This window comes from Accipiter gentilis, chromosome Z (assembly GCF_929443795.1).
Source record: "Accipiter gentilis chromosome Z, bAccGen1.1, whole genome shotgun sequence".
In the NCBI taxonomy this organism is placed as follows: domain Eukaryota; kingdom Metazoa; phylum Chordata; class Aves; order Accipitriformes; family Accipitridae; genus Astur; species Astur gentilis.
Window position 1 is genome coordinate 13,404,783 of NC_064919.1, and position 22,072 is coordinate 13,426,854.

The following is a 22,072-nucleotide window of genomic DNA, read 5'->3' on the forward strand; positions in this document are numbered from 1 at the left end:
TTAGTAAGAATACAAGGCACAAGGATTTATAAACACAGGTGAAAAATCTATGTTAAGTATGTGACTAGAATTTCTTATACCCATAAGAAAACATAATTTGAATGGCATTGCTTAAAACACATTTAAATAATACAAGTTGCTTGCTTAGATTCTGGCTGTTTGCCCTGAGAGCTGAGACTTCCCTTGTATCAACAAGCATCTTTTTCACTATTTCTTGTAGATCTCAGACAAGCCAATTCTTTCATCACACTCTAAAGAAAAAATGGAGAATCTGCATTCTTTATAGAAGGCAGCAGTAACAAATATTGATGACTGTTCTAATGTGAGACAGAGGAGATGCCCTCAATGGCATCACAAGGTAAGTCCAGACATGCTTGGCTCTTGTCATTGTTCATTTCATACACCTAATGAAGAGTAAGTACCTAACTCACAATTCTGAATAGCACTTCCTCATTCCTCCCTAGCAACTGAGACTCATTCTTTCTTTAAGGTCCTTTTGTCCCTCTCTACTAAATCAGGCCAAACTGGTTATTGACACCCTTCATCAGGGAGGGCCACTAAACCCTGCATCTCTACCTACTTCCTTGCTTGCCTGTCAAGTGTCATTCTGCATGAATTCTCATTGCTGTCTCCTAGTACTTATGAAATCACAGGGCCATCTTGCAGTCTCTGCTGTGCCAGTGGCCAGCATTCAGCAAATCTGTTGCTTCTCAGCTATTTTCATCTAGCAATGAGGGTTTCCAGTCAGGAAAAAGAGGACAGCAGAGCAGAGCAGTTGGAGTCTGTCTGCATCCCATCAAGACCACTTTCAGGCCAGAAATCCAGTGAAACACACTCGTTCAACACAGAGGTACAAGCACTTCCTCACTGTGTGATGCCAGGCACTTGTAAACCTTTGTCCTCACAGTTCTGGTCTTTGATCCTGCCTGCTACTCTTTACTTTTCTTGTTGTCCTGGATACTTCTGCTCTGCTCCTTGCTCCTTTAACAACAAACATTTTGGCTATTTAAATTATTTTAGAATGCATATAGCCTGTAGGACAGGCTCCTGCACACAGTCCTATTGGTCATAAGTCCAGGCAACTCTGAAATAAATTTTCTTTCCCTCTTCTTCCCAGGCCTTAACATCTATACCCCCAAAGTTTTACTTGGGCAGATTTACCAAAGCTGGTTAACCCAGGTTTCTGTGCGTAGTTACAATACATACATTGCAATGCTCCATATATTGTGTGACTATATAATATGATTCTTTTACACATCATAAGTTCATTTTTAAACAGAAGTGCCTCCCAAGTACACAAGAATGGAATGAGAAGTGTTGCTTCTTGAGAAAGTCAGAGTCTGGCCCACTGGCTACATGCTGTGAACATAGAGTAATGCAGTGAAATGGTGCTGCTAATGATAGGTCATGTTCATTCCATGGTTGGAAGTGAAAGTGATCTCAGACTGCTTTTAAGAGAGAAGAGAATCCGCTCTGTGGGACCAGAAAGATGAGATTTTAAATATATCCTAGTCATAATACACAGTGATGTAGCTGTTTCGCAAAAGCTCACTAACTCTGCTAGATTTGTGGTGTTTTTTTTGAAGCAGAACAGGGTGTAAGTTGGTTCAAGAAACAAACTTATGTGCTGGGTATTTATCGAACCACTGGTACATCAGAGGGAACAAAAATAACCACTGAGTTATTTAAGAGAATGGTCCACTTGTGTTTAACTAAAGCCACACAGTTAATCTTCTCTTCACCTTTATGCTAGCCACAGCTCCCCAGTGGAATTTCAATTTATATCTCTTACATAATCAGAGCACAGTTTCAGGGGAGAATTTGACCCTGAGGGAGGCAGGAGGACTGGAGAGACTTGCTAATAGTCATGTGGTAAAAATAGTCTTTTCATAAGCCCTGCATGAAGCACGGAGAATGCCTTGAAACATGCCCTAGCTAGTATCAGAAATAGCCGAGCCAGAGATGAAAAGCATCCTTCTGCTCAAATGTAAAGGGAAAAAAACTGCCTAAGATATTCTATAACAGTCCTCATGAGTCACTCAATGTGTTAATGAGTTTGTCACAAGCCACCATTTAAAATGGCAATCCTTTCTCACCAGCACAGAAGTACACCAGTTCCCTGGACATTCAGGTTCTCATGCACCCTTTCTCTCCTTAAATGTGGAAGGTACTAACAGCAGTCTCATTTCAGGGTCCGTAGAAATCAGTCTTCACAGCCCAGGTGTTTATTCACAAAAAGAAAAGTGAATAAGCCTCATGTTCCCTGGGAAGCAGCACTTTCTCCAGGAGCTGGGAGAAGAGCAATTTCTTTCCTGGTTTTGCCTATACAACCTGTCTAGTTTCCCTACCCTTTGTGCAGGTGCCTGGCTCTTTAATCCCCTGTTGTCTTGACAATGGTAGGAGATTTGTCCTGCTTCATGCTTGAAGGGCTAAGGATTTTGTGTATCATTCTTCCAAATGAATTAGTTGCATCTCTAAACTTTCCCATCAAGTATGAAGCTGCTTATCCAGCTTCCATGGGATATAAAAAAGGCACTAATAAGGTGCAATTTTTTACTCCCACTGAAGTACAGAGAACAAAATATATACAGATTAAAAGTCAATGGGATAAGCACCTGGTGCATGAGGAAAGGACACACCTAGTCTTTTTTATGACTAGGGAAAGAGTGATATCATGAACCAATGCAACAATTGGTGGTCAAGCATTACCAAAAAGATATCACTGTTAAGAAATTAAAATGACTGTATAAATTTAATAAAGATCTCTAAAACCACAGCCAGTCTGAAGCACATATTTTGAAGTAGGAGTGTGCCTGGAAAGCAAAATATATCAGTGATAACACTGTTCATTTAAAAATACTGTAGAAACCCCAGAAAATCCCAATATATTTATAACGTCTGTGTTTGAAGTTAACTATGCATAGAATTCTGTCCTGATAATTACCTACTTACTGTAAAAACAACTTCTTTACAGTAATTCTTACTTGCAATTCGAAACGGTTTAGCAAAAGGTGCTGTAGAGAGATATCTCTACGAGGTTTTGAGCAAAGCATTTCCATTTTCCTCCTGAACTTTTTTTTTTTTTCTTTTTTTTTTTTTTTTTTTTTTTTTCTGCAGCGTTACAGCTGAGGTGTCCTTGTCAGAGAGCAGAAAGGACAGAGTGCTCCAGAAGGGAAGGAGATCCAGGCTGACAGCAAGACAGGAAGAGCAGTGTCACCCCAAACAGGGCCCAGGTCCACAGTGCCTGAAGAGGGCAAGCATGACAGGTCTGGAGATAGTAAACCGTGTCAGCCAAAAGTAGGGATTGACAGACAAGTCCATGGTGATGAGACAAGTCCGAGGTTAAGCCAGGAAGTCAAATCCATGTGTCACAGTTAGGATTCAGATCAACAGGATAACTGGCCAGGTATGGGCATAGGTGCAACGTAGCTCTGGCAGAAAGCAAGTGTGAGAGCGCAGCCTAAAAGCAGCTGCTAGAAAAAGGTGGAGAGCCCCTGCAAGGGCTGCTCAGGCAGCTCTCCCTCACATAGCTTCAAGGCTGGAGAGCTGCACTATCAGTGTTGGCCCTGAGACCAGGCAGCATAGCTTCCAGGCGAGAGGGGTATGGTCGGGGCTCTGATAGCCTGCATCAGGATGATGAGTGTTTCCTTTTCTTACTCACTGTACACATACTTACACAAAAAATAGAGTTTTTTTCCAAGAAGTTAGTGGCAGTAAAGCATGGGGAGACTCAGTGAGCATCAGGCTTCTGGCTGCTATTTGTGCCTTTAAGAATCACCTGCTTTTGGAAGTTTAAAACCCAAGAGATTATTAAATAGGAATTACATTATAAGAGAAGTGAGGGGTCTGGAGGGAAGTGCAAGATGAGAAGACACACCTGAACTCCTAATGTTTGTCAGAGCAGAGCAATTAAATACTTCATGGCAGAATCATAATGACACTTCTTGATAACCAGGCTGCACTAGAAGCTGTTAAGGATAGCACTCTGGAGTGTGTTCTCTGAAGAGAGAGAGATATCAAAAGACAGAAGAAAAAGCTAATTAGTTAGTAGCCCTAGGCAATACAAAAGTGAAATAAAAATTGTCTTACTGACTTATTATGCCTACATATACCTTTGCAGTGTGTTCTCAAGTTCTCCATCCTGACAGTAGCATATCATTGGAAAAAGCAAAGACATGTGCCAGGGATTTCAGTCAAAGTGAGGCTGAGTCCTAAATCAGGTGGTAGCCGCATGTGGCTACAAAAGGATACGTTATTTTATCCCAACAGGTAAGTCAGATCAGGTATTTAGGTTTCAAATTCAAAACAGTTTTCTTTTCTTCTGTTTGTCTCTTCTTCTCTGTCAGCATTCGAGCCACTGTTCCTTGTGTCAAAGCTACAGTGCAAATGGTAGATTGATCTTTGTTTGGATGCTAAACATGACAGGAAAAGAAGTTGCTGGCTCCCCACTGTTTTCTGACAGAAGGTAGGCATGTCTAACTTCAGCAGAGAAAGTAATGTACCAAAGACTAGAGAATCCTGAATGGCAGAGAAATCTTTTCAGGTTCAGTAGCATCTGAAAATCCTCAGCTTCTCCCACTAGACTAGTTCTGACAACTAGTCAGTCACAAAACGGTCTACGAAAGGGCATTATGCCAAATTGGACATTTACCAAGTTCACTCCACTTGAGGCACAGATTTAAAAAGCTCATTGAGACAAAGCCTCCATCAGCAGAAAGACTGGGATGTTAAACAAAGGCTGTTTTCCACTTCTTTCTGGAAAAGTGACATTTATTTTAATTGCAGTATGACAGTGGTCTCGATTATGATCCTGGGCTACACTTGAGATCACTTCTTTGCATCCAAAGGTCCAAGGAGAAAGTGCTCATTCCTACTCCTGAAATATCTGTTCTACTTAGACTTAGGCATTTTCTTTAATCACTCTTTATTCCTGTATTATGTTGCTGAAACTAGGATGATCCTTTTTCCCCGTAAAGAAATGTGAGAATACGTTTGTGTAACGCATCTTGATACATAGTAACTGGCAGAAGCCAGAACCCTAAAGACTTCAAGCATGTAAAAAGTATACAGAACATCCTAACTGTTCTCTGTGTAGCTGGTGTAAGTACTGAGGTGAAATTGTAGCAAGATAGAAGGAGGTGGGACCATAGAGAAAACTTTTTAACAGGGAACGGTACTGAAGCGTTGTACTACATACACCACAAAGGAAATGGTAAAGACTCCACTACTGAAGGTCTTAAAAACAGGTTAGGCAAAAATCTCTCTAGCCTGATATATGCAGTAATGATCATGACTTGAAGAAAGGAAATAGTTTGGACCTCTGTTTCATTTTGGGGCTGGTCCAAAGGGATGATCCAAAACGCTAAATGTTCCTTCAGTTACAAAAGGCCAAGAGAGCCCCTGTATCAGTGAGGTGAGTTCTCAGTGGTGTCTTAGGAATTTCTGATTGCATGAGACCCTAGAAATGTGGAAGCAATTATAGGCTATGAGGGTGTCTTTTGGGAGGGGGGAAGGGGTGAGAAAGGGTGTGTGCAATGACAATAAATGTGCAGTGCTAATGTGCATAAAAATAAGACAGAAAATAATTCAAGAATTCTGAAAACATAAATTAGTAATGCAGTGAGAAGTGAGAAGGAGAGGGAAAACCCATTAAAGCAAAATGCAGATTTTAATTGAATCCTGCTACAACCAGTGGAGTGACCAGTAGATCACTGGAGCATGTCGCAGGTAAGAACAGAAATGTCCCTCAGCTGCCATCTGTAACTGACACCCACATTCTCCATGGTAGATCTTAAGAGCAGCCAAGTTTGCTGTTCCTAAGCACTGCAGACATCTATAACATTTCTGCCTGCGTGGGAGGACTGAAAGATGGGAGGCTTTTGAGAACACCAGTGATGTTCTGCTCAGTTTCTTCCCAAACAGAAAACTCAAATTATTCTGTGCTGAACTGGGACCAGCTCTTCTAAGGCCTCTCAGGCAGTCATCCTATCAAAGTGAAATTCATTCTCACATTCTTAGACTTGCTGAATGCCCTTTGAACAACTACAGCATTGACATCCTGCATTATAGTAACAGAAACCCAATGATTTATTCAAGCAAACCCCTTGATGCAGAAATATTTTAAGTTATGTACTTAGGCTAGGATTTTCTAAAGGTTAACCTGGATCACTTTGAAAGTGATGTTCCTGTTGGCTTCTCTAGGAACTGTGAGTTAATTTTTTTTTTTTTTTTATCCAGTCTCTTTAGGGGTTTTCAGTCATATGTTATATCAAATTATTAAGACCAACAGCATTTTCAGCTAGAGAGGTAATCACTGTAACCCATTAGTTTTCTAGCTGTGAGTATTCTCCTTGCAAAATTCCAGATGTCATCATTCTTTCCACCTTCTCTTTGGAAGAAGAAAAATTACAGATTGCTTTAGGTGACGAAAATCCTGGAATGTTGATTTTCTTCCACAACAGCTCATGTACGGGTCAATTCTCTAACCAGAGAATAGTGCATATTTTTAAAGAGAAATATTTCTTCTTCAAGTCTGTGACATATTCTAGATGAAAGTCTTCATACATCCTGCAGGGAGTATACATGATACTTTTAGTTTCAAGTTTTGATAGATTTTCTAACATTTTTGAAATTAATTAAATATTTAATCTTATTTAGTGTTGCAGATCAAACCCAAAGTACAAGCCTTCCTGTGATGCCCCATGAACTAGAGGGGACCTAAGGAATTAATCTATAAAAGCATAAATTTGTTCAGCATTTGCAGTAACTTGAGAGTCTAGTGAAGACTATCTGCCACCTTACCAATTAATACCATTTGCATTTTTGAGGTTTCTGTGAGTTTGTGTATAACATCAGAAGCAGTTAGCTTCTACTTAAAGTACTTAGCTGTAGTTTTCAATGTCCCTAATTACCTTTTTACAAAACTCTTTCTCTGATCTGTCATGTTTTCATACTGCCTCCCAGCTCTGTTCCTTTATGTAAACTATGTAACTGCTCCTTCTGCTGCAGTTGAGTTAAACTGTCATCAAAGATTAACCACCTAACGTTAACCTTTCAGATCTTTAACAACAAATACGTCACTACTTCTTTTTTTTTTTTTTTTTTTTTTTTTTTAATTTTATGTTTACTATTCTTTTAGCCCAAGGCCTCTTTCTTTGGAATTCTCTCAAACTTCTAATATTTGGGAGACTGTATGAAGGAAGTGGAGAGAGACTACAAAGTTAAGGGACGTCATGGGTGAAAGCTCAGTAGCTTGCTTACTGCTCTCCAGCATTTCACCAGACCCACAGCTGTTGCCTTTTCAGCACTCTCAGCAAATTGAGGGCACTCAGTACTTCTGAAGCCACTGAACTACTACAAAACCTATGACAATGTTTAGTCTTTTAATTACCAAGAATTCTGGAGAAAATCAGATGTTGCTTTTTGATCTTGCTAATCCAGGCTCAGCTGAGGTCTGAGTCTCATTGAACCACATGAACACACATGTGTGTTACTTGAATAAGAGTTTGCACCTAGAACAGGTGAGAACAGGCAAAGAGTGGGAGGAAAAAACCAACGTGTGTGTTACTTGAGTAAGAGTTTGCACCTAGAAAAGGTGAGAATAGGCAAAGAGTGGGAGGAAAAAACCAGTGACCTAGTTAAAACTAATGCAGCATAATAATAATAATTTTAAAAAAGAGCAGTTGTAACTGGATCAGAGTTTTGATCCAGTTGTCCAGTTCATCTCATAAGTAGCAGAAAGCTTGGAGTACCAGCACCACAGGGAGAGCACACAAGAAGCTCACACTGGAAGGCCTCTTTTGATATATATGCTTGCTTGTGTCAATGTGGAGTTACAAGACAAGATCAACATCCTTTGTCCATGGGGCTCTATGCAGGACAGAATAGCACTTTCTGCAGGCTAAAAATGCAGAAACAAATGGTTACAGTGACCCAGTGGAGGTGTGATCACTTGCTGTGCTGTCATAACGTGGCCATATACCAGAGCCCTGGGAATTTCTTGTGGCAGTCCAGTGCATCACGCTGCTGTGGGAAGGGAAGGGGTAGAAGGCCACTAGCTGCTGCCACCAAACCCCCAGGTGAGAACCTGAGGTCAGGCAGGTTCTCCGCTACACTGCTGCCACCTACTCTTTGTGGCAGCTTGTGCATCAAGAGAAGACTATCCTTAAACCAAACTGCGCACAGGGGAGAATCTGTCTGCCGTTGTTCTGCATTGAAACCACTAGAGGGGAGTGTCAGAGTGCGCTGGCCATGCCTGCTCACCACCTCTGCAAACACGGTAACTATCGAAAGGTTTGCTGGTCAGTTATGATCCCAGTAAGTAAGGCACTCAGACTCTCTGTCATTTAAAATGCTTTTTCTTGGAGCTAACACTATAAAATGAGAGTAGGATAGATAATCTTACATCTCTTTAGATGCTAGGAGCATGGGGCAGTGTAGCATTGAGCAGGATGGCAACCCACGTTCAGGATAGTTTATATTTCAAGAACTTAAGTTTTAGCTACTGATTTCACAAATGACAACATAGTTCAGATAAATGGTATCTTTGTAATTCCATCATTTTGAAATGTCAAATGAGCCCTGGCAATGATTTTCTGAGATTGTTTTTTTGTTGAAAATAAATGTTGAAAATATGTCTTGCTAGAAAATTTAACCTATTTAAAAATGAAGTAGCTTAACATCTCTATTTGAACTTCAGCTTGTTATCAAGACAAGAACCATCTGGAAGTTCTGAATGCCAGAATAAATAAATATTGTCAAGGATATTTGAAGCTTTAATCACAGTTATTTTTATTTCATTATATTGCTGGAAATTGCTTTCCTAAAATACTTGAAAGCACATAATTAGCAAGTCTTATGGAGCAATATTTTAACCATTGTTATTTTTTTCTACAAATGTTGCATATTTATATTTTATTTATTATTATCAAAACATTAATGAAAATGCATGGTTTTATCAATATCTACAGTGATATTGCTCATAAAACTTGGAAATATCTTTATTTTCCCTCTGATTTGTAGTAGAAGTTAGTACTGAGTTAACGAATGAAATAGAAACGTCGTAGTTTAAGGGACTGTCTAAGCATAGCCAACACAACAGAAATAAATCCGTAAACATAAAGTCATTTGATAAACCTCATTTCAATCAGTAGAAATTACATTGTGTGTGTGTGTGTGTGTGTGTGTGTGTGTTCAGATGAAGAGATCCTTCTAAGAGAAGAAGCCAAAGAACTGTTATTGCACTGAGCCAGGCAAGTGGCAGTAGGCAGAATTCAGTTCATCTATACTAGACTGGGTCTGACTGTGTTAATAAACTCATTTATAGTATGACGGATGGTAATGCAAATTCTGTGACTGTGTATAACTTACAGAGAGAAAAAGAAACAAATGTAAAATAAAGATTATTAGGTTTGAGATTACCATCTCACTTTATTCAGATCTACAACAGAGAGTTGTAGATAGACCTGAAGAATGTATTACTCACTAAGCTCTCAATCCTTTCTTTTTACCAAGGTTCATATATTTATATTGCAAAATATTCCTCACTGGTTTTCTTTTTAAAATTTCCAATGCTTAAATGCAGAGGTGGTAATGTGCTTCTCAAATAGCTGGGATTCTGATCCATCTATCTTTAATTCAGGATTTCCAAGCCAGCTTCTTGTACATGGCCACTCTCCAGGAATTCTGAACTTGGTGATAGACAAGTAACTATAAATGTAATGTATGATCTTTACAGTCTTTGAATCATGATATTAATGTCATGTGAATATTTGACAGTCCTGTTAAAGAAAATAGGATCAGTCTGGTATTCTTTTGGCTGCTGTAGGGCCTAACAAGTTGTAATCCTTAACTTCCATGCCAGCAAATTCCTCATTGAGCACAAGATATCCTAAAACAAATCACCAGTAAAACCTCTCCAAGATGTTAGTATGTGTAGCATTCTTTTAAGCAGATAATTCCAGCCAAAAAAAAGGCTTTTTTTTTTTTTTTTTTTCTTCTCCTTCTGCCATGTAGCCAAGCTGAAACACGGTAAAGGCTTCCATATATTGAAACCTATGATTTGGATGAAATGGTCATAGTGAAGCACAGGAAGACATAACACAAATGAGGTTTAGGATTTCACTAGAAACATAAAATTCCAACCTAAAATGTTTGTATTAGTTTATACAAGTATCTCTTTTATGAGTGAATCCAAACAGATTTTTTAATTGATCTACAACCCCTTTCAAGATGAGCTGGTCACACATTGCATTTTTTTCCTGCAATTTTGATGCAATAAATAGTGAAGTCCAAGCATTTTGATGAAGATTCTTAATGTCAGTTTGGGCTGAGAGCCAGCATTCCAGAGAAAACACAGGGAAATATTCAGGAGACCTGAATCACAACTGAAGTTCTGTGTTAGCAGTGACTTCAGCAAACATAAATAGTCATGGACACATCTATGTCTTTATTGTACCAGCATGGCTAGGCAGAGGTCTGTTTGCCTGTGTACGTAGCAGGACACTTGTCAGGCAGAAGTTGTCCTACACCCTGAGAAATTGAAGTCATAGGGTCTAATATAATTCAAGTGAGAAGGAATGTCAGGAGATCACCTAGTCCAGCCTCTAAGGTTATCTTACATAGGTGACCGTTTCTTGCCTTGGAGTTTATACACTTCTCCTCCCCCAGGCCCAGCCATGTCTCTGTGTTTATTTCCACAGTATCGATTCAACTGCCTAAGGGTCAGATGCTGCTCAAGTTCGACAAGTCAGTGAAATGGAATCCTCCCGTTGCTTTTCCAGCTTTGAGCTGACAGGGGCACAAAATTCAATGGTCTGAGAGCAGGGCTGCCCCTAAGACAAGTGATGATTTTTCAGAGAGGTTCAGCAGAGGTGCATAGGGGTGTTTCCACCTTGCACCGAGAAGTGGGGTAGGGGGGAAGAGGGCAGGAGGAGGCAGAACAGCTGCAGCAGCTGTAGTTGCCAGGTTGAGCTTGCCTAGCAACCCCCCTTCTTAGGCAAGGGCATCTAGTTCTGTAGCAACAGCAACATCAGAAGCAGCCCTGACACTTGGTGAGCTGGGTGCATGTTAGGGAGCATGAGAGCTGTCAAAACACCAGCCTTAGGGCTCCGAAGCCTCCTCAGTTTATTGGTAGGTAAACTACATAGATCTTCTTACCAGAACTTATTCCTGTGGTCTGTGCATATGGAAAGATCTGTATATGGCTTATTGCAGTGAAACAGCTGTTTATACGAGGCAATCATTGAATGTTATTTTAGTAATGTAGAAAACGAGTAAAAGAAGAATATATTGGAAAAATGATATAATTTTATCTTATGCCATGCATACTGTGATAAGTATTTAAGCTATTCTGATGCTGTATTCTACCTGTAATAGGCTTATGCAGTCTTAGTATTATCTATAATCATATATTAACATTTATATAATTAACAGTTGTATTGTGTTATTAAAAGTATAGCAAAAACCTACTCTGTCAAAGAGTTTAGGTGTAAAAGATTAAAAGAAAGAGCAGTTTGGAGCAAGGGGGGTACCATTTTAAAAGCAAACAAAAAAAATATCTTTAAATCAAATGTCTCTCTGCATATGCTCCTAGAATCCCCTGCTCTTCACAGAAATAACCTTCTGCAAGACACAGATTAGTTAAGTCCCCTCAATGTTTCATGGCTAATTTCTGGGTAGATCAAAATAATATACTGATCGAGTCTGTATATCCCTCGAAAGCTGTCATTTTTTTCTCCAGAAGTTGAAGAGAGTGATATATGCCAGGCTATGTTTCTGCATTTGGTTTGACTTCTTTAGAAGAAATACAAACTTTGGAGAAGGAACTCATCCTTCGTTTCTTCCCATACTGTCTTTTTTTGGAGTCTATTCATATGCTTTTTTCTGGCAGGTGATACTAGCGGAGGGGTGGCATGATTTAGATAACAAAGACTATGACTGTTGGCCCCTGGAAAAACCAGATGAGTATAACATGCTGGACTGTGGAGGTGAGTGAGTCCTGAAGCTGCTCAAGAAAGAGAATCTCTTGCTTGGGGAATGGTTGAAACCCCAAAATTGAAGTACTCAGTATAATACCTAACTCATGATGAATGTTATGCATGGTAGAAAGCATCTGAATCGGTGACAACCTCTCTTTCTAGAGAAATAAGTGAAAGAAAACAACCAAAAGATACTCAAGAGCAATTATTTGTCCAATATTCATTGGTTCTGAAAGATTAAAAAAATAGCAACAGCTGAATCCCTTCACTCTGGAAGAAACTGAAAACATCTTATTTCTCTTTAGAAAACCAAATGCAACTTCATCAAAACAAAGCATGTAGGCAGCTCTGCATTGCAGCAAATTCTATTGAGTCATTGCTGAAATTTTGTAGTGTTAGTTCAAAAGTGGACTGTGTTTAAACACTCCAGCCAGTAAACAAAATCACTGATTCTACATATCATGCTTTTCCACCTTGCTCAAAACTGTGTTCCATAAGTACTTAAAAAAAATCTGAGATCTTTAATCACTTATTCCAGTCAGTTTCAAAAATTAATTTATATGATGAGATAATAAAAAACAGAATAATTATTTATGTTGGAAATTGATTTTTTGAGATTGAAAAATAATTAAAAAGCAACTGAAAAATGAGAAATTAAATTTAAATATGAGAAAATACTTTTATACTGTAAGGGTGACCAAACAGTAGAACAGGTTGCCCAGAAAGGTTGTGGTTTCTCCATCCTTGGAGATTTTCAAAACCCAACTAGACAAGATCTAGAGCAACCTGCTTTACGTGATCCTGCCTTGAGCAACAAAGGGTTGGACCAAATGATTTCTGGAGGTGCCTTCCAATTTCAACTATTCTGTGATTTTGTGACTCTGTAACTGATAAATAACTGATGTAAAGCAACACTTTTGTTTCTGTTGTAGAAGATAAGACCAGAGACAATGTGTTTCAATATGTGTTTTAGGAAAAATAAGAACACCCGTGAAACTAATACTGATAAAACACTCCAGGAAATACACTGCTGGGTCACACCCTGAGTTCAATATTACGATTAAACATTTTCCAAAGAGTTCTGTTGGAACAGTGAAATTGAAAGACTATCTAGGGTGATCGTCAACTAAGGTTTTTATCCCTGTATGGATTTAATATTACTTTAACATTGAAACAACTATTTACCAGAAAAGATTACTTGTTTAAAGCTATTCTTGCTAATAATCAAAGTATGAACTGAATACAAGGGAAACTAATATGAGGAGGTTGTTTAATTAACCTATATTCTTTACAAACAGGTTTAGAAAGAACTCCAAGCTCTATCCTACCTTTCTCTGTGGTGCTTCCTTGTCATCTTCTGGGCATTGCTAAAAGCAAAGCAAGAGGCATATACTGTAGCCTGATTGTTGTGGATTTAACACAAGATCTTCAAAGGATTTAGATGTGGGAGTATTGATCATTGAAAGAAGAGTTTTGTTTATTTTTGTAAGATCTTAAAAGGAATTAGAGAGTAATTAAACTGAAATTTATGTTGACCTTTTGCCTTCATTCTCACACATTCTCTGAAGCTCAACTCTCTCTTACCTTTTAGTGCAAATCACACTAGTATTTTGTAAATCTTTGTGGTGTTGTTTCTCTCATAGTGTTAGCATTTATTGAGGAAAATGTGAAATCAAGAGGTTATTTTACAATTTTCTTCTTTATATCTGAAAGGTAATTACATTAGGGGAAAAAATAGGAGCTTCACTAACAGTGCAAGTGAAGAATACATTTGTAAAAACAACTCCAGAGTAATAAAAGATCTTAAAACAGAACAAAAACAACAACAAAGTGAGATTCTCTTGAAGGGCAGGTTTACCCATCTTCTGCATAAGGGATTTGAAACTTCCTCACAAACTGAGAGATACACACTTGCATGATGTAAGTAATTTGATGTGGTGAGAATTAAAACCTTCACCCAACAATATGGAAAGAGGTAGGTGAAAGGAGTGGGAAGATTTTGATAGTGTTGTTTAAGAATATGGATTAAAAACTTCTCCTGTCTTATGACACTTCATTCCCAGGCAGGTAATATGGTATCCCAGGGACAAGGGAGATGACTGGGATAAATCATCTTTCCCAATAAGAATGTGGAAATGGAAAATGACACATGTCTGAGTAGCAGTCCTTCCACTGTCCTCTGTTCTAGATGTGGTATGGTTTTATAAAATGAGAATGCTTTCTTAAATATATTAGTATAAATAACTTATGTCTCATGAGGTTAAGGGTTTTGACTGAATTTCTTGTGTGCTAGAGTTGTCTGTTCTTCTTCCATAATGAGGTATGCCACAGTGAAAGCAGCTAAGAATGAAAAGAAGTGTTTATTGCCTGATCAAAGAGGAAAACAAATATATCAGGACAAGCAGCACTGCATTATACTGGGAGTAAAGACACTTCAGATAAGATGACCAGATTTTTTGTCATATTTCTCCAATTGCTTGATTTTTTTAAACTGAGTGTCAGAATTGTTCAGTTAATGTGCATTTTTATTTACCTATACAGCCACTAAAATGGATGACTGTTTTGGGCTCATAAAAAGCAATAGGAACAGCTGATGAAAATCACTACAGAGAAAATTCTACATTTGTGTGCATCTGTAAAGTAGAAAAGTATAGCAAATATGTTAGCCCATGACTGTGTTGTTTCTAGGCCTGGAGATGGCATGGGTGCAAAGGCCTCCAGAAAAGGCTGTGAGTGGAGAATTCTTCAATGTGACCTATGCAGTCTTTGCTTCAGACAGCTTTTATCAATATGCAGTGCAAAATGGAATCCTTTCTCACAGGTATTAACTCCAATAAAAATGCTTTCATTGTCATGATTATGTGGGGATTCTGTGTGTGCATTTTCAGTTACATAATTGGAACACATATTCTGGGGCTCCTTTCTAATTCTTTGCATCTCTTTAAGTCTCTTTTAGCTCTGTTTGCCCTGATATTTTCCCCTCTGCATTGGCTTTGCTCTCAGATAAGCCATCATGGCATGCTTGCCTGCATGGTCAAGGATAAGGCACATCATCCTGTATCTGTATTACTGTCTCAGTGCAACTCTGAACATCACAAGGAATTTACAACTGAAATTTAAGCACAAGTCCCAAATTAACTATGTCTTATACTCATTTTAATCATAAGTGTGTTTGAAGTGCACAACATGGATATGAAAAAGAGGCTGGCTCAACCCTGAATCCACTGAATTTAGTGGTGAACTGCTTTTGATTTCTGTGGGATCGAAATCAGTCCAAAAGCTTGTATACCAACTCAGAGATTGTGTTGATAACTGTAGACAACAGAGGTTAAATACGGAATGTTTATGGGTACAACTCCAGATCACTTAGAGGCTAATAAGCCCTGATTTTACACTTTTGTCTGTACATAGCAGTTCTCCATCCATATACAGCAATGTCAGGGACAGAGGTTGCAGCTGTATTTCCCCACTTTATGTGATGTGCTTGGTTAGTGTAAGAGAGGTTTATGGAAAACGTCACATTTTTGTCTTCCAGTCTGAGTGTTCACATTGCAAAGTTCAGATTGTAAAGGCTGTTATCCAGAGATATTTTTTTTCATATTGAAAGATGACCTATAATCAATTTGCAATGGTAAAAAGTTGATATGGGATTTTGATCGTCTATGTACTGTGGTTACACTGTTTTGCAAAATTTGTATATCACATTTTCTGAAATCTATGGTTAGTAATAGTTCCAAGAACTTAACCATAAAGCAGTTTTTTTCACTGCTTGGAAATGAATCTATTTTTCTAGTCTTACCAGGGAGACCCACTTCCTTAAATCAGTAAGGAATTTGGAAAATTCTGCTTTTTGTGTACTGATACATATCTTGCACACAGAAACAGATGGTAAATATTTTAAAAGAGAGAAATCTATGCAGCATTTTTTCAAAGGGATCAAATTTGCACCTCATTTTAACTAGAAGACTATCTGGTTGACTCATAAGCTTACAGTGGCTGACCAAATATGGCTGAGGCTGGCTAGTCAAAGTATGGGTGTCAGCATAATCGGGTGAAGGCCATGATGAAGATATTGAATTGAAAATAGACAATACAGGACAAATTTTAAAAAGCAGCCATAAGGACAAATATGTGATGGAATTAGGCAACAGCTTGCTTAAGTGTTTTTTAAACTCCCAGCATGGAGTCAAAGGCCAATAGATTTTAATATTTTATCTGTTTAGATGCCTTGGGAATTGACAAATTTGCTTATCTCAAGTTTCAAGTATGTCTATGCCTTTGTAAATCTGGCCATTAACACAATCTATGTCAACCAGATCCCCTATGTTTGTGTTTATTTCTTATAATACAGTCTTCTGTCTTAAATCTGCTCATTACTGGCTAGTTCTTCTTTCACTAAAAAACAAACCGAAAAATAAATCCTGGTGCTCTGGCATTGCTTTATAGAGATCCATCACAAGTGCATAACATTTAAACTAAACCCTACAACTACATCTGTCTGTATCTACTGAGTAAACCATGTTTGTAGAAAATTATTTTATATTAAAGCTAAGTTTATTAGGGTGATAACCAACTGAAAGTGTAACTGAGGAAACAGTGGGGAAAAGTGTTTCATCACACATTTCCAGGTAACTCTTACAGGGATGAAATTTCAAAAGGTCCACCTTGTTTTGCAGAACAGTCTGTTCATAAAGTCCACTTTTTGCTATAAGTTTTTGGTTTGCAGAATTGTATCTGATATTATTGTCCAATATAGTTATTTTCCTTGGCTGTTTGCATTGTAGAGCAAAGACTGGAGCTCAATGATATATATGAATCACCTGCATAGATAAATGTATATAATTGAAAACACTGAGAATAAAAGTAGCCAGGGACATATATTTCTGATAGTGGAAGTAGAGTAATGGTATCTTGTTCTGTGCCAGATGTAGTGGTACCAAGTAATCTCACGTGGTCATCAAGTCAGTCTGGGGAAAGAAGTGGAGGTGAGTACCTGCTTGCAGCATAGTATCTGCCAGAAGTCCCTACCACATGGCAGTAGACAGTGATCCAGTTGACAGCAAGCTTCATTGCTCTAGAAGCGCTTCAACCAGAAGCAAAACAAAAGAGAAAGAAGTGGTGTAACTATGTTTATTTCACTGCGTATGTTTTTGCTGCTAATTTTTCTGTGCAGGATAAAGAACAGGCTTTCATGTGCTTGTTGCAGTTTTGGGAAATGAGGAATGAATATAAAAGTTTCTCTTTCTGCTGCTTGGCTAGCAATGCTACTGCTGCGAAGGAATTCTGTGAGGAGCATGAATGCCCTGCCAGCTGGAAAGATGCAAACAGGGAGAACTGCTGTGTCTACCACGCCAACATTCACTCCTGTCCTTTGGCCTTCATGGTTAGTATAATGGTGCAGCATCGTGTGCTCTGTTCTTGCTACTGAATGAGGCATCATTGTAATAACCAGGTTCAAGTTTATGAAGTCTTTCTGTGATTACAATTAGACCAAATCTATAGCTCACTAAAACCACTGTGGGGATATCTGTCAGTTTTAGAAGTTTTTGCACTGGATTCTGAGGCTCCAAAGCAAATGGCTGGATTTTTGGACAAGGCAGTATTCGAAGTCTCTCATTAGGGCCAGTTTCATCTCTTTGCAATTACTTGACTTAGATTTCTGTACAGTTAATAGAGAAAGAAAGACATATCATTTCATTCTAAAGCAAGCAGGGTGAATTGTCAGTTGGAAGCGTTACTGTCTCTGCAGCTTATAGAGGGACCCTGAATGATTTGCTTGAATTACTGAAGTTGAGTAGGGTAAGTATCACTGATTACTGAAGTTGAGTGCAGTGAGTATCACTGGCTGTGACTTGTAGAACTGAAGCCTGTATACACATGTCCTGAGAAGGAATTATTTTTCTGTATTATATCAGAGCAAAATAAAGGAATCCAAATACATGATAACAAAATTTGTTCATGCAATGTAAGCAGGATCTATTCTTAACTTGGCTGTCCCTCTTTGAATGAATATTTAGCCTTTCTAGTTGACCTCGCTTCTGGCAACCTGACACATTCTTTGTTAGCAAAGTTGGTGTAATAGAAAACCTAGTGTACATGTCTTGTGGCTATTTCATGTACACTTCTGTGTGAAGGCTTAATGTCTCCACAAGAGCTCTAGCTTACTTCTTGGCAGTCTCTTCAGGAGCTGTTGTAGCAATGACTCCCTGGGGGCCTTAGCTGATACCACAGCTTTGGTTTGAAAGAGGAATCCCTGCTGGAACCATCACATCAAAACTTTTGTCTAGAACCATAGTAAAGAACTTCAACATCCCACCACTGCAGTGACCTCTCCATTATTTCTTACTTTCACAGTTAGTTCTGCCTGGAATTAAGGTTTGGAAAAGGTGAAAGCATGTAGCCAACATGCATCATCTGGCTTCCTTGCAATACTGTAAATATTTCAGTTTCTGCTTAGGAAAAGTCTAAGCAGGTTGGCTGTCATGCAGCAAAAAGGCCATGAGTATCATTGCATAAGATTGAACATACACTTCAAAGCAAGCTTTTTCCATTATTTGACAGAAGATTTTGTTGGGGGTTTTTTTGCAGTGTCATGATTTTTAAATGTTTTATCTTGGTTAACATGAACTCCGGTTCTTTTGATTTGGTCTATGTCTTACAGTGCATTGAAAGAAGTGCATGAGGAAATATCTGGAGTTAGGAGACAGACTTAATCCTTTCAAGCAAATAAAAAAATGCAAGATCTTCAGATAGCCGAAATAATGCTCTATGGTTGCAATTGCTGGGAGGTTCACATCTTAACAGCTTTACTGATAAATGCTCTGCAAACAGGCACAGAAGAGATGCCTTCCTTTCTCATTAAAAAAAAAAAAAAGCTGCCTTATCAAAAGTGAAACGGCAATAAAACCCCTTTAGAAAAATATTTAAAATGGGATATGATTCTGGTTCTGGTTCTAATATAGCAAATCCTGAAAAAGTGCATTAGCTTCATAGAATTACTGCATTTAAAATTTGGGACCACATTTTGGCTCCTGTATTTTTAAAAATAACAATATTTGTGAGATTTTAACTCAGTATATGCACAATTTCTTCTCTCTTATTTTATCTTTTATCACAGAACAGTGTTGCTTGTGCTTTGTCATTTTAATAGACATTTGGTTATAAAATATCACTTTATTTGCTCTTAGAGAACACAAGTCATTTTAAGAAAGTAAAAGAGGAGGAGCTAGTATTTTATTATGTCATGGTTTACTGACATAACCAATATGTCTGATAAAGGGCAGAGGAGGAATATGTGGCCCATGGATCCCAGATGATGGCCAGATATTTACTCACACTTTGTCTACAGCTGGCAAAATGAGCCAAAGAAACTGGACTGCCAAGGTAAGGTATATTTATTGCATACAGGATTTTACCTAGTTTGCTCTTTTCAGAACTTACTTGCTAGTAGTTTAGTGCAGTTCATGTATGTGTTCCCCATCTCATTTATTTGTCAGTGTTATGTGTGTTAAGTGATGCATATGGCTGAGTAATATCAATTCCCAACTGACTTGAGTTGGAAGTAAGAATTTTTCACACTACTACTCCCTAGGTAGTAAGTAGAAGTAATGGGGATGGGAGGGTTGAGAATATCTTTATCTGTGCATTCAAGACCTACACTAACAATATATTGCTCTACTGACTGGAGAGTGTTGCAGGTTAATATGGTCATTAGGGGGCTTCTACCCAGCAGAAGTAACAGGGCAGCAAACATGACAGAATGCACAGGCTGATAGCCCTGCTTGGTGAAAAGAACCAGGAGGGGAATTAGACCTGCCTTTCCCACAAGAATTGTGTCTCTTGCTTCTGCATGTCTCCCTAGTCAAGGATACCTGTCCTTCCTGATTCTGAAAAAATGCATGCGTTCTTTTGCAAGACACCACAACTGGACAATGTTGGTACAATAGCCTACTGTATGCAAGTGAAGTTTTGATGCTTCTGCTTTGTTCACTTGTTTGGCAGGTTGTTTTAGTTCATGTGGGTGTGACTTCTCTCATCGCACATGTCAGAGTTGGGAGAATGCAAGTTGCTCTGGAAGCAAAAACCACAGTCCTTCCTGCAGTAGGTATGACATAAAATGAAGATGTGAGGGAATTGCCTATTGAATGCAAATCCCAAAGCTTTTATCATTCATACATGGTTACCAAGAGCAAAAGGGACTCCTCTCCACCATTGAAAATGCACAAAAATCTTCCTAAAATTCTTCATCACATAACACTGAACATCTGTAAAACTGTTTGAGTTTCTAACATATGTATGAATCTAGAACAGTAGGAAGCCACTCTTGTCAATAGGTAAAGTCAAATAACATGCCAAATGGCTGCAGGTACTACAAGGCTTATCTGCAGTTGATGGGGATGTGAAAATATTCTTCCAGCTAGTATATTGTAACGATCTGGACACTCTTCATCTGAAGGGGACCAGGCTAGCCTTAAGCATACTGGAAAGGTAGAAAACCATCTTGGTTCCCTTGTTCACGTTAAAATTCAGTTGCTCCCAGAGGCATCAGTCTTTCATTCACTTTAGCTGTATGCAGGGAAGCAGAAATAACTGTAACAATTCTCTTAGCAATGTAAAATTTAAAAACTGGAGTTATTTAATAAATTAAACACACAACCTGAAGAAAAGTATTGGGTAAAATAGGAATGTCATCATAGTACTCTTGTTACCTACTCTTCTGGAAGTTTGAGAATAAATTTTCCAATGTTATGAAAAAAAAAAAAAAAAAAAGAAGAACCAAAGTAACTCCAGTTTGGATGGAAATACTTAGCTATAGAATTTGCTATTCATTTCAAGACACCTGCAGCTGAGTTTTCCAGGAAATTTACAATTTATCAGAAGAGAAATCTAAAATATGCAGCTCTACCCCTGAGGCAGAAAGTGACTTCTGTGATTACCCTGGTATTATCCTGGAATCAATTGACTGAGCTAAATTATTACTGAGCAGTGTGTTTTTGGTGTTTTTTTTTTGTTGTTGTGGAGGTTTTTTTCAAAAAGGGTATTACATAATGACAGAATAATACCTTCAGTTCATCTCAGAAGGCTGAAGTACAGCATGATATTAGTTAGTCATAGAGGTAAAATTGAAACACCATTCAGCACATGGGAGAAGGAGTTTTGTCCTTTAGGGCTTTTGTTTTAAATCACACTTGATACTGCTGATAATTTTCATAAGACCTTGGAAAAAAAGAAACCTTCTTGAAGTACAAGTTTCATTCAGCAGTATTCAGTGCCTTCTGCTGCTGCTGAGGAAGGGTCACTGGTTTCTGGGATCTCAAGGACTGGATTAAGTACAAAGAATAGAAAAGACAATGCCCACCTTGAGGAACTTTAACTCTCAGAAAAAACAGATGGACAATGAGAAACATAGTAATGATGAAGTGATTTATAAACAAACATGTCAAAGGCTCTGATGTCATTAACAATTTAATCTGATCAAAGAGATCCTGTATCACTTTAAAAATTCAGATTATTCTTTCAGCTGCTTGGGTACTATCTCTGGATTTTTCAGAATTTATTCTTTCTGGTACTCTGAGGTTTCCCAGATCAAGAACCATGTGTTAAATCTGAATACAACCTCGTGGAAGGATGAAACTGCCTTAAAGTATTCTGATATGTGTTTCCTTTTCTTATCAGTCTGTGGAGATGGCTTTTGTGAGGAAGAAGAAGGCTGCTCTATCTGTCCAGCAGATTGTGGTGAATGCCCACTGTCTGCTGATGCTAGGATAGCAATTGCCTTACCAATATGTTTAGTCTGCACTGGCTTCATTTTGACAGTAATGGTAAGTATCCTGTCTCTCCTCCTCTATTTCCTTTCTCTTACTTCCATGATTTGGTTAGCTAGAGTAGAGCTCTGTCTTAGCAGAGGGTTAGATTTTCTTCTGCATCCAGAACCTGTGTCCTATGGAAAAAAGCAGAAGGAAGGGAAACAACATTTTTGGCTTCTTGATGAGAGGAGGCTCATCGGGCTAGGAATTTGCATCCTGTAAAACAGAAGCCTGAAGAGGAATGTAACAGAGAGATGGATATATAATGGTAAAGGAATAAGAGGTTTT

At 38.4% G+C, this 22,072-nt stretch overlaps 1 protein-coding gene across 1 annotated transcript in view; it reads left to right on the forward strand.

The window, feature by feature from the left end:
• Positions 1–5,718: 5,718 nt before the first annotated feature.
• Positions 5,719–22,072, forward strand: part of LOC126035799 (atrial natriuretic peptide receptor 1-like) — a 40,277-nt gene continuing 23,923 nt past the window's right edge. The window contains exons 1-8 of the mRNA XM_049794744.1: positions 5,719–5,727; positions 11,891–11,987; positions 14,667–14,799; positions 16,920–16,928; positions 17,238–17,361; positions 19,257–19,361; positions 19,980–20,082; positions 21,654–21,799. Coding sequence (XP_049650701.1) covers positions 5,719–5,727; positions 11,891–11,987; positions 14,667–14,799; positions 16,920–16,928; positions 17,238–17,361; positions 19,257–19,361; positions 19,980–20,082; positions 21,654–21,799 — 726 coding nt within the window. The remainder of the gene's footprint in view (positions 5,728–11,890; positions 11,988–14,666; positions 14,800–16,919; positions 16,929–17,237; positions 17,362–19,256; positions 19,362–19,979; positions 20,083–21,653; positions 21,800–22,072) is intronic.